The sequence below is a fragment of the Mobula hypostoma genome, chromosome 9 (assembly GCF_963921235.1).
Source record: "Mobula hypostoma chromosome 9, sMobHyp1.1, whole genome shotgun sequence".
In the NCBI taxonomy this organism is placed as follows: domain Eukaryota; kingdom Metazoa; phylum Chordata; class Chondrichthyes; order Myliobatiformes; family Myliobatidae; genus Mobula; species Mobula hypostoma.
The window spans coordinates 4,501,936-4,515,114 of record NC_086105.1 but is presented as its reverse complement, the minus strand read 5'-3'; the positions used below and the strand labels follow the sequence as shown (position 1 = coordinate 4,515,114).

General features: G+C 41.7%; 1 protein-coding gene across 2 annotated transcripts in view; it reads left to right on the top strand.

The window, feature by feature from the left end:
- Positions 1-12,859, top strand: part of gnptab (N-acetylglucosamine-1-phosphate transferase subunits alpha and beta) — a 79,868-nt gene extending 67,009 nt beyond the window's left edge. For both annotated transcript variants that reach the window (XM_063057643.1, XM_063057644.1), the window contains exons 21-22: positions 7,894-7,984; positions 11,201-12,859. In XM_063057643.1, the coding sequence (XP_062913713.1) occupies positions 7,894-7,984; positions 11,201-11,278 (169 nt within the window). In that variant the 3' untranslated portion in view covers positions 11,279-12,859. The remainder of the gene's footprint in view (positions 1-7,893; positions 7,985-11,200) is intronic.
- The last annotated feature ends 320 nt before the right edge of the window (positions 12,860-13,179 follow it).

Genomic DNA, 13,179 nt, shown 5'->3' with positions numbered 1-13,179 from the left:
CCTGCAAACCAAAGCTGAAGTGCTGTAGTCCCAGAAAAACGTGGTTTGATGTTAGGGTTTGGATTCACCTGTAAGTTGCAAGTTTATTGTCATCTGATTTTACTTACATCCAACCAAGCAAAACATGGTCTTCTGGATAACAGTGCACCCACAAAACATGTATCACACAGCACATAAGCCAAAATATTACCACAAATAAGTTAATAAAATATAATTCAAAATGCATGTAGTGCTCAGCAGAGGTAAACAATAAATAGTACAATGAACAATTATGGCACCAACTATTACCCGGGTGGTAAGTGCCTACAAAGTCCTTGCAGTACCAACTCGCTCAGCCTCTAGATGATAATTTTATATCTTTTCCATCCAGAAGGGAGGTACCAAATGACTGGAGGGTGGTAAATCTTCAAGAAGGGACTGCAGAGGAAAAGCCTAACAGCTATAGACCTGTGGTTCTGATATTAGTCATAAGGAAGCTACTGTAAGAAAAAGAGCGGTGGGAGTAGTTAAAGGCAGGGTCATGCCTGACATGGAGAACATTCTGATATGCTGGTATGGGGGAAGCTACTGCACAGGATTGAAAGAAGCTACAGGAAGTTGTAAAATTAGTCAGCTCCTTCTTGGGTACCAGCCTCCATAGTATCCAAGAAATCTTCAAAGAGCGGTGCCTCAGAAAAGCAGTGGCCATTATTAAGGACCTCCATCACCCAGGTCATGCCCTCTTCTCATTGTTACCGTCAGGAAGGAGGTACAGGAGCCTGAAGGCACACACTCAGCGATTCAGGAACAGCTTCTTCCTCTCTGCCATCCGATTCCTACATTGACATTGAACCCATGAACGCTACCTCATTTTTAAAAATATTATTTCTGTTTTTGCACTATTTTTAATTATTTAATATACATATATATACTTGCTGTAATTGAGTTACTTTTTTCTATTTTATCATGTATTGCATTCTACAAATTTCACAAAACCTGATTCTAATCAGAGATGTCAACATGGTTTTGTCAAGGGCAGATCTGGTCTTGCCAATCTCATTTTTTTTTTGAGGAAGCTGTGCATTAGATGTGTTTACATGTTCTTCGATGATGTCCCACGTGGGAGACTGATCCAAAAGGGACCATGGGAACCAGCAGAACGTGACAAATTGGATCTAAAATTGGCTTAGCAATAGGAGACAGAAGATGGTGGTAGAGAGTTGTTGTTCTGATTGGATACTTTTGTGTTCTGCAGGGATTGGTGCTGGACTCTTATTGTTCTTAATGTAGAAGAATGGTTTAGAGATGGATGTCGGTGGCATGAATAATAAATTCGCAGATTGAACTAAGATTGGGGAACCGGTTGACAGTGTGGAAGGTAGTCTTATGCTTCTGGGTGATACTGATGTATTGAAATGGATTGGAAAATGACAGATGGAATTTAATCGAGACAATTGAGGTGATGCTCAATTTAGGGAGTACTGATGAAGCTTAGGCATGCAGCATGGATGGTACCATTCTAGGGCATGTTAAGGAACAGAGGAACCCAAGAGTGCATCCAAAGATCTTTGAAGATGACAAAGCAGGTAGATGTCATGAATGGGATAGCATATGGGAAACTGGCCTTCGTTAGCTGGAGCACTGAAAACAAGTTATGAAACATTGGTCAGAACTCAGTCTGGGGCACTGTATGTAGTCTGGTCACCAAGGTACAGGAAGAATGTGATAGCGCAGAGACAGTGTAGAGTAGATTCACCAGGATGTTGTCTGGAATGGAATCAAATTTATCACTGTCTTAAATAACATGAAATTTGTTTTTTTTTGCAGGAACACTGCAGTACAAAGACATAATATTGGTATACATTACTAAAGGGTTTGCACTGTTTGTTGTAACAAGGAATGACTAGTGAGGCTAGATCTGTTTTACCAGATATATAAAACTGAGTACAGATGGGTTAGACTGCAGGCATCTTCATCCCATCCCCGTAAAAGAGGCGAATTAAACTGAAGGAAAGATAGATTTTCAGTAAGATGTTAACAGTTTAGAGGAGATCTGAGGGGTGCCTTTTTCCCATTGGGTGGTGAGTATCTGGTGTACATTGCTGAAGAGAGTGGTGGACACAGACTCAACAACTGCTTTCTTTTGACTAAGTGATGAGAGTGGTCAATGAAGGTAGAGCTGTGGACATTGTCTATGTGGACAATAGTAAGGTGTTTGTAAAGGTCCCCCATGGGAGGCTCTTCCAGAAGATGAAGGTGCATGGGATCCCTGGTAAATTGCCTGTTTGGATTCAGAACTGGCTAAATGACAGAGGGTACTGGTCAAAGGGATTTGTTCTAGCTGAAGGTTTGTGGTTCGTGGCATTCCTCAGGGACCTGTACTGGTTTCTCTGCTGTTTGTCATGTATATAAATGGCCTGGATGAAAATGTAGGTAGGTGGAATAGTAAATTTGCAAATTATACAAAGATTGGTGGTAGTGTGGATAGCATAGAAAATTAATAAAGAGTACAACAGATCATTTGCAGATATGAGTAGAGAAATGGCAGATGGAGTTACCCATGTAAAGAGACAGTATACTTAAGGGCAGAGCAAGACCCTTAATGGTGTTGATGAGCAGATAGATCTTGGAGTCCAAGTTCATAGCTCCTTGAAAGTGGCCACACAATTTGAGAAGGCTTATGCTGTGCTTACCTTTATTAGTCGAGGCATTGAGTTTAACCCTGTATTTTTTGTTCCCTTGTGACTGTGTTGTATAATGCCCCCCCCAACACACCCCCCCTCCATTTCCCATTCCCTTTTCCCTCGCACCTCATCTCCTTGCCTGCCCATCACCTCCCTCTGGTGCTCCTTCCCCCTTTTTCTTTCTTTCATGGCCTTCTGTCTCTTTCACCAATCAACTTCCCAGCTCTGCTTCATCCCTCCCCCTCCAGGTTTCACCTGTTGCCTGATGTTTCTCTCCCCTCACCCTACCTTTTAAATCTACTCCTCAGCGTTTTTCCTCTAGTCCTGCCAAAGGGTTTCGGCCCAACACGTCGACTGTGCTTTTTTCCATGGATGCTTCCTGGCCTGCTGAATTCCTTCAGCATTTTGTGTGTAGAATATTTAGACTTTATCTTATAGCCATGAAGGTGATGAATGGTAACACATCCCTATTCCAGTTCTCTTGAGGGGCAGTACACTCTCTGCTATACTGTTTCCATTTGTAAAATCATCATAAATTGTACTTCATTTTATTTCTCCTTGTACAACATGATAAAATGTGTTGTTCCTCACTTGACCAGTGGTAATTACAGGTTAGTCCAGTGTGTTGCCAAGAATAGCGTTTGTCTTATTTATACCTACTGTTAATTTGTTTGATTACAGACTATTACACAGCTATTTATATACGGCAAGATAATGTTACAGTAATTTTGATTCTAAAATATGGTGCATTTTGTTAATATACAAAAGGATGTGATTTACTGGAGTCAAAAATACTAATGTTTTAATTTGCCAGTAAGTTTTTAGTTCCATTTGTGAGCAAGTCAAGATAAATGTAGTCATTTACTAGGTCTTTAGCCCTTGTCAAAGAAATGGTGTGCTCATTTTGAATGCGTGCAGATAAAGATTCACAGCATGGTGTAGACACCAATCTATTGCTTCTTGAATGGCATGCTTCAAACTAGGAAAGAATGGAGAGTAAAATGACATTGAAATAGCAGATAGAATTTAATCCTAAAGGAATTTTGGGGAGACCAGGAAATGTAGGAGAAATGCAATAATAAGGAATTCTGAGGAACAGAGCGAGCTAGGTGTGCAAGACCAAGGATTTTTGATAGTGGAGGCACAGGTAGCTTTGATGGTTAAAAGGCATGTGGGAAAGCCAGGGTTTGGAATATAAGAACAGGTTCCACCAGATAAAGCATTTGGTTAGTGAACAGCTGATTGAAATCTGTTCATTTCTGGTTACCACACTATAGGAAGGATGTGATTGCACTGGAGAATGTGCAGAGGAGGTTCACCAGGATGTTGCCTGGGATGGATGGTTAGAAGATGAAAACCATGGACAAACTGCTGGTAAATAGATAGATACATGATGAGGAAGTCACGTTTCTGTGCTGTATGACTCTGACTCAGTAAACGTGATGCTTTCTAATTGAGACATAATATCCTTCCTGGAGGCCTTTTCTCTCCTAACTTCGTTCTGAATCTGGTATCTGTTATATGAACTGTTGTCCTTTCATACCATAAGACATAGGTGCGCAATTAGGCCATTGAGTCTGCTCCACCACTCCATCATGGCTGATTTATTATCCCTCTCAATCCTGTTCCTCTGCCTTCTCCCCATAATCTTTGACACCCTGACTAATCAAGAACCTACCCATCTCCACTTTAACTATACCCAATGATTTGGCTACCATAGCAATGAATTGACTGGATTCACCGGGCTCTGGCTGAAGAAATTCCTCCTCATCACTGTTCTGAAGGGACGTCCTTCTATTCTGACGCTGTGCTCCTTGGTCCTAGACTCTATTTGAAACATCCTCACCGCATCCATTCTATCTATGCCTTTCAATATTCGAAACATTTCAATGAGATCTCCCCTCATGAGTACAAGCCCAGAGCCATCAAACACTTCTCTTATGTTAACCCTTTCATTCCTGGAATCATTCTTGTTAACCTCCTCTGAACCCTCTCCAATGCCAGCACAGTCTATATGGATGGAACAAAAAAAGGAAGGATGCGATCACTCTGGGATTGTATTGCAGACCCCCCCGCCCCGCCACATTGTCACTGAGGTACAGATGCACAGGCAGATTACAAAAGGTGTAAAAACAATAGGGTTGTTGTCATGGAGGTCTTCAACTTCCCTAATATATACTGGCACCTTCTTAGTGTAAGAGGTTAGATGGGGCACAGTTTGTTAGCTGCATCCAGGAAGTTTTAAATCAGTACGTAGATAGTTCAACAAGAGGGAGGGGCTGTTTTGGACCTGGTGTTCAGTCATGAGTCTGGCCAGGTGACCAACCTTTCAGTGGGTGAACAGTGACCACAACTCCATACGTTTTAAGATAGCTGTTGATACAGATAAGCATGGACCTTGTGGGAGAGTGTTAAATTGGAGCAGGGCAAATTATGAAAACATTAGGCAGGAACTAGGGAGAGTTAATTGGGGCTACATACAGTGCTGGAGGAGTTCAGCAGGCCAGGCAGCATCTGTAGAGAAGAGTAAACAGTCGACCCTTCATCAAAATAACTGTTTTTGGGCAAGTCCAAATCTGACATGTAGAGAGTGTTTAAAGACCAACTGCAGAGAGTACAGGACAAGAATGTTCCTGTAGAAGGAAGGAGAAGATAAGGGAAACCTTGGATGTCAAGAGACGTGATGAATTTAGTCAGTAACAAAAAGGAAAAGTATGTAAAGCTTAGGAAGCTCGAATCAAACAGAGCCCTTGAGAATTCTAAGAAAGCCAGAAAAGAACACAAGAAAGGAATTAGGAAACCCAGCAGTGTCCATGAAATGTCCTTAGCAAGTAGGATTAAAATTAATCCGAAGGTATTCTATACATACATCAGGAGCAAGAGGATAATTAGGGAGAGGGTGGGACCACTCAAAGGTAACAGGGTGGGGGTGGGGGGGAGGAGATCATTTTCTTGGACGCAGGGGATGTGGGTGAAGTCCTTAATAAGTACTCAGTATTTACCAAGGAGAAAGACATGAGGATAGGGAGATCAGTGCTGAGTGTATTGATATGCTAGGGCACTTTGAGGTAAAGTACGACATTGTGGGCCAAAGGGCATGTCCCTGTGCTGTACTGTTCTATGTTCTATCTTAGATAGGGGGCCCAAAACTACTCGCAATACTCCAAGTGGAATCTAAGCAATGCCTTATAAAACTCAGCATCACATTCTTGCTTTTGTATTCTAGTCCTCTCAAAATGAATGCTAACATTGCAATTCCTTGCCTTACTACAGTCTCAACCGGCAATGTAAACTTTAGGGAGTCCTGCACGAGGACTCCCAAGTCTCTTTGCACCTCTGATTTCTGAATTTTCTCCCCATTCAGAAATAGTCAATATCTTTATTCCTTCTACTAAAGTGCACAACCATACACTTCCCTATACTGTATTCCATGTGCACTTTGCCCATTTTCCAGATTAGTCAAACTATAGTTCACAGGCTCTTTTTTTTATAACATTCCGCTGTAGAATAGAATCTGCTTGTCTCTCTTAATCAGTATTACATCAGGGACACGTACATGCTCAGGTAAATCATTTTTGAATGGACAGAAAAATGTCATTGTAAATTTAAAAGCATAAGGAATAAATTGAAGTTAAGGTAAATTTTATTAAAGTACATACAGTATATGTCACCATATAAAGCCGTGAGATTCATTTTCCTGTGGGCATACTCAGCAAATCTATAGAATAACAACAATAATGAGATCAATGAAAGATCAACCGGGTGCAGAAGACAACAAACTGCAAATGCAAATAGAAATAAATAACGAGAACATGAATGAACAAGATAAAGAGACCTTAAAGTGCGATTAATGATTGTGGGAACACCTCAATGGATGGGCAGGTGAATGTAGTTATCCCCTTTGTTCAAGAGCCTGACGGCTGTGGGGTAATAAACTGTTCTTGAATCTGGTGGTGTGAATCCTGAGGCTCTTGTACTATCTACCTGATGGCAGCAGCAAGAGAAGAGCATGGCCTGGGTGGTGGGGATCTCTAATGGATGCTGCTTTCCTACGACAGTAATGTGGATGTGTTCAATGGTTGGGAGGGCTTTACCCATGAAGTACTGGGCCGAGTCCACTACCTTTTGTAGGATTTTGTGACTGAAGCTAAAAGGTCTATATAGGAACATCTAAAACTCGAACAGTGGAAATCTACATTGACTGAAGGCTACAGATTGGCCGATGTTACACTGGAGCGCTCCTAAAACAGGTTGATTGGTAAGCTTCAGTGTTGAATGTTGCCTTTGCAAGTTACTCAGTCTGAGGGATGGTCAGGATTTCATACAATTCAAATGTGGCTTGTAGTTTATGTTCTTGGTGGAAAATCACCATGTTTGATAATGACCCTCCATCTTGGGGCACCATATTTCAGTATATCTACTTGCAGAATGGTGTGAAGTGCCCCTTGAGTTGGTCTGCCTGCCTTGCGGGGATCTGTAGTGGGGTTAGGATGTAATTATGTGGACAGTGGGAAAATGATCCCTCTTGTCTCTTCATCTCATTACTGGAGACTCAGTGTCGCTCGACCCTGCCACTTTGATCTGGCCCACGTCTTCACTAACCTGGTCCCACATTACCTGCCTTTATTGAGATCTTTTTCCTTTTTGTATCTATCTTGAGTTTTAGGGTTATGAATATAATAAGGGTTTGTGGGGTGGTGGGGTTATTGTTTATGTTTGGTGTTGGGGGTTGGGTCAGGAAGTAGCTGTGATTGTCAAAGTCTTCACTCCTTCACCTTGGTAAGAATAGCAAAACAGTTGCTTAAATATTGAGATTAATTAGTGAAATCATGGGTGAGAAATTTAATTTGCAAAGCTGTTTGAAAGTCTGGATATTCAGCCATTGAAGATGTTGACTTAGTAAAAAAAAATCAACTGATTAAGTTTGATCATTTGAGTTCCTATTCAATCGTATTTGCTATAGCTCAGAACATTACAGTGGATTAAATTATAGAATGAACACATAAAAGAATATTAAAATTAAATGTGGGTGCAAATAGGGCATCTTTCCTTCCCCCTCTCCCATACACACGCCAAGTGGACAGATCTGGATGGGGGCAAAGTTTATCAGATGCTTATCAAAGTTTATCATGTCAGCAATAACAAACACTTTTGAGAATCGATCAGCTGCCAAGTCTATGATTTGTATTTAAAATAGTTAACTAAATGTAATTGACTGTTTTCCTTATAGGAGAGCTTACAGAGACAAGTTGAAGTTCTGGACACATTGTGTGCTTGTGACTCTCATCGCTTTCACTGTTTGTTCTTTCTTTGCTGAACAGGTGCGTAAATCTTGAATTTGTTATGGATGTTGTTTGATTGAAAGTCATGGTGTACCTTCATGTAGCTGGGGCAATGTTTCCAGTGGAGAAGTGACTATTTATTTAGATACTATAGAATTCTTGGTTTGAGAGTCTGAGAAGATTTGGCATGATGGGAAGTGTATGAGGTTTGGCTTTGGATTTATAAAGCATACAGTATCTCTTGCTCTTCATTTAATTTCCTGGGCTATCTCTACTCCCTTTCTTGAATAATGGAATGACATCCACAACCCTCCAATCCTCCAGAAACTCTCCCATCTCCATTGGTGATGCAACGATCATATCCAGAGGCTCAGCAATCTCCTCCCTCTCCTCCAAAAGTAGCCTGGGGTACATCTCGTCCGGTCCTGGTGACTTATCCAACTTGCTGCTTTCCAAAAGCCCCGGCACATCCTCTTTCTTAATATCTACATGCTCAAGCTTTTCAGTCCACCAAGATCCTTTTCCATAGTGAATACTGAAGTACTCATTAAGTACCTGTGCTATCTCCTACGGTTCTATACACACTTTTCCACTGTCACAACTGATTAGTCCTATTCTCTCACGTCTTATCCTCTTGCTCTTCACATACTTGTAGAATGCCTTAGGGTTTTCCTTAATCCTTCTCACGGCTTCGCTAATTTCTTTCTTGAGCTCCTTCCTGCGAGCCTTATAATCTTCTAGCTCTCTATCATTTCCTAGCTTTTTTAACCTTTCATAAGCTCTTCTTCTTGACTAGATTTACAACAGCCTTTGTACACCACGGTTCCTGTACCCTACCATCCTTTCCCTGTCTCATTGGAACATACCTATGCAGAACTCCACTCAAATATCCCCTGAACATTTGCCACATTTCTTCCGCACATTTCCCTGAGAATGTCTCTTTCCAATGTATGCTTCCAAGTTCCTGCCTGATAGCCTCATATTTCACCTTACTCCAATTAAACGCTTTCCTAACTTGTCTGTTCCTATCCTTCTCCAGTGCTATGATAGTTGTGATCACTATCTCCAAAATGCACTCCCACTGAGAGATCTGACACCTGACCAGGTTCATTTCCCAATACTAGATCAAGTACAGCCTCTCCTCTTGTAGGCTTATTTACATACTGTGTCAAAAAATTTCCTTGACCACGTCTAACAAATTCCACCCCATCTAAACCCCTCGCTCTAGGGACATGCCAATTGATATTTGAGAAATTAAAATTTCCCACCACAACAACCCTGTTACTATTACACCTTTCCAGAATCTGTCTCCCTATTTGCTCTTTGATGTCCCTGTTACTATTGGGTGGGCTATAAAAAATACCCAGTAGAGTTATTGACCGCTTCCTGTTCCTAACTTTCACCCACAGAGACTCAGTAGACATCCCCTCCATGTCTTCCTCCTTTTCTGCAGCTGTGACACTATCTCCTTTCTGAAACATCTAAAGCCTGGCACTCAAAGTAACTATTCCTGCCCCTGAGCCGTCCAAGTCTCTATAATGCCCACAACATCATAGCTCCAAGTACTGATCCACACCCTAAGCTCATCCGCTTTGTTCATAATACTCTTTGCATTAAAATAGACACGTCTTAAACCATCGGTCTGAGCGCGTCCCTTCTCGACCACCTATCTTTCCTCCCGCACTGTCTCCAAGCTTTCTCTATTTGTGAGCCAACCGCCTCTTCCTCCGTCTCTTCAGTTTGGTTCCCATCCCCCAGCAATCCTAGGTTAGACTCTCCCCGATAACCTTAGCAAACCTCCCTGCCAGGATATTGGTTCCCCTGGGATTCAAGTGCAACCTGTCCTTTTTTTACAGGTCACTCCTGCCCTAAAAGAGGTCCCAATGATCCAGAAATCTGAATCCCTGCTCCAATCCCTCAGCCACGCATTTATCCTCCACCTCACTCTATTCCTATACTCACTGTTGTGTGGCACAGGCAGTAATCCCGAGATGACTGCCTTTGTGCTCCTGCTTCTCAACTTCCTTCCTAACTCCCTGTAGTCTGCTTTCAGGACCTCCTACCTATGTCGTTGGTACCAATATGGACCAAGACCTCTGGCTGTTCTCCTTCCCACTTCAGGATATCGTGGACGCGATCAGAAACATCCTGGACCCTGGCACTGGGGAGGCAAACTACCATCTGTGCTTCTTTCCTGCGTCAACAGAATCCCTGTCTGACCACTAACTATAGAGTCCCCTATCACTGCCGCAATCCTCTTCCTTTCCCTATCCTTCTGAGCCACAGGACCAGACTCTGTGCCAGAGGTAGACAGTCTCCCCCCAACAGTGCTCAAACAGGAGTACTTATTGTTAAGAGAGAGAGCCACAGGGGTACTCTCTAGCCTCTGACTCCTGCCCTTCCCTCTCCTGACTGTTACCCACTTAACTGTCTCCCCAGGCCCCGGTGTGACTACCTGCCTATAGCTCCTCTCTATCACCTCCTCACTCTCCCTGACCAGACGAAAGTCATCGAGCTGCATCTACAGTTCCCTAACACGGTCCCTAAGGAGCTGCAGCACGACACACCTGGCGCAGATGTGGCCGTCCAGGAGGCTGGGAGTCTCCCAGATATCCCACATCTGACATCAAGCACAGAAAACTGGCCTCACACACATACTTCCTGTCTGTATTCTGCTCAGGCAACCTACCTCACCTTGACCTGTTAACGCCAAAGCCTTCCTACTCTGTCTCCTTCTACTCCGTCACCCACTCCACGAACGTCTGCTCTATAATGCTGTCTCCTTTTAAACTCTTCTTGCTGTTTTCACTGGCTGACGTCCACACGCTTGCGGAGTCATGCTCCGATCAAAATGCTGAAGAAATAACCAACTCCCTTTAAACTCTTCTCACTTTTAAAGTCTTCTCGCTGATCTCCTCTCATCCTTCTGAGTTCCAGTGAGTACAGTCTCCAAAAAAAAGTCTACATTTTCTGTAGATCCTATTACACCCATAGATGTTGCTATGAGTGCAAAGTGCTGTTTTCATCAACTTGTTCACAATGCTGTAGTAAAAAGCACCATAATTAAACATCCCAAACCAAATCTATTAATCACATAATCTCATTGTGTGTAAACTTCTCTTGTTTTAATGTTGCTTTGTGTGTCCTTTCTTCCTGTTAAGAGATGTTTTGTGGACAAGCAATTATGGTTTGAAGTAGCACTCAAAAAGATTTCATTTCTCATTAAAGATTGCACATTGCTTCTTGTTTCCTCAGTTAATTGCACTAAAGCGAAAAATTTTCCCAAGAAGACGAGTGTACACAAATGTTGCTCCTGATCGAAGCAGTGTGTAAGGGGAACGATGACAAACTTCTACTTCTGTTCTTAATCCAAAATTCAGATGTTTCTCCAGCAAGAAGGAAGAAAGTGATTAACTGTAATAATCATAGGATGAATTGAATAACAGAGGCAAACAAGGCTCTGAATGAACCAAAAGGAATGGAACTGGGTACAGTAGTAGTATTACCCTGGAAAGTAGCGGACCAGAAACTGAGCGTATTTTACAGAAACAGCTGTATTTAATGCCATTTGGGCTTTCTCACAAGCTACAAAATTATTGAAAGCATGAAAGTACATCAGGGATGGGAAATCAGTATCACAGATAGATTTGGTGGAGACATTCTCGGAAGGAGTCATTGGAGTACTCAGTGAGAAGCACCTGCGTACATTGCAGAAATGGTATTATACTCTGTTTGAACTACTGCACTATTTAAAAAAAACAGTTTGTGAAATAAGATGATCATACTGTCACTTTGAGGACTGCGAAGAGCCTGTACTGTCAATTTGACTGTAGGGTCTTTTATGGCGTTTGAACTTTGCAAATGTAGTTGCATTTGATCTAATGCTGCACCTATGTGTGCACCAGAGTACTGCTTGTATTACTGTAAAATACATTAACTGATGTAATTTAAATATTTATACTTTTGTTAATATGTCAAAATGCACTAATTTTAACATGCTATCCAAAAGTATAAATATTTAAATCTGACCACATCTTTCATCTCAATCTGTTCTTCTCCGCACACTCCATACCTAAGTGCCTGTCCTGGATATTACAGATGACAGTGGCGTTAGAAATTTTATTTATTTTTAGAGGAATTGGTGCAACTGTGTGATAGGGTGACCGTAACTTTTATTGTATTTGTATGTTCAAAGTGATCCATTTCTTGAAGCAAATCCATTTTTATATTTTATCAGAGATTGATGTTTTATCTGTAAATGTGCAATTAACCTTTATGGTCATTAATTTTAAAATAAAAATCTGGCATCAAGATACTATTTAAATTTCGAATGTAAATTCTTGTCTTTTGCCAACATACCAGAATCAGGTTTATTATCACTGGTATGTGACGTGAAATTTGTTAACTTAGCAGCAGCAGTTCAATGTAATACATAATCTAGCAGAGAAGAAAAATTTAAAAAATAATAATAAATAAACAAGTAAATCAATTACGTACATTGAATAGATGTTTAAAAACTTGCAAAAACAGAAATACTGTATATTTTTTAAAAAGTGAGGTAGTGTCCAAAGATTCAATGTCCATTTAGGAATCGGATGGCAGAGGGGAAGAAGCTGTTCCTGAATCACTGAGTGTGTGCCTTCAGGCTTCTGTACCTCCTACCTGATGGTAACAGTGAGAAAAGGGCATGCCCTGGGTGCTGGAGGTCCTTAATAATGGATGCTGCCTTTCTGAGACACTGCTCCCTGAAGATGACCTGGGTACTTTGTAGGCTAGTGCCCAAGATGGAGCTGACTAGACTTACAGTCTTCTGCAGCATCTTTCAGTCCTGTGCAGTAACCCCTCCATACCAGACAGTGATGCAGTCTGTCAGAATGCTCTCCACAGTACAACTATAGAAGTTAAAGGAAATGCTATCAGGAATGCAAGGCTGCAGTCCAGAAGAACACCCCAAACCTGAAAAAACAATGGTGGAGGAAGAAAGCTCAAGAAATCCAACAACTAGCCGACACCAACGACACTCGAGGCTTTTTCAACGCAACTAAAGCTACTTTTGGCCCATCCACGCACGGTCAAGCCCCTCTCAAAAGCAAAGATGGTTCAACCATCCTGAAGAGCAATGCTGACATCAATTCTAGATGGAGGGAGCACTTTGAAGATCTTCTAAATCAAACCGTCTCATTTGACGGGAATGTGATTAACAACATTCCAAAACAGCCCGTTGACGACTCCCT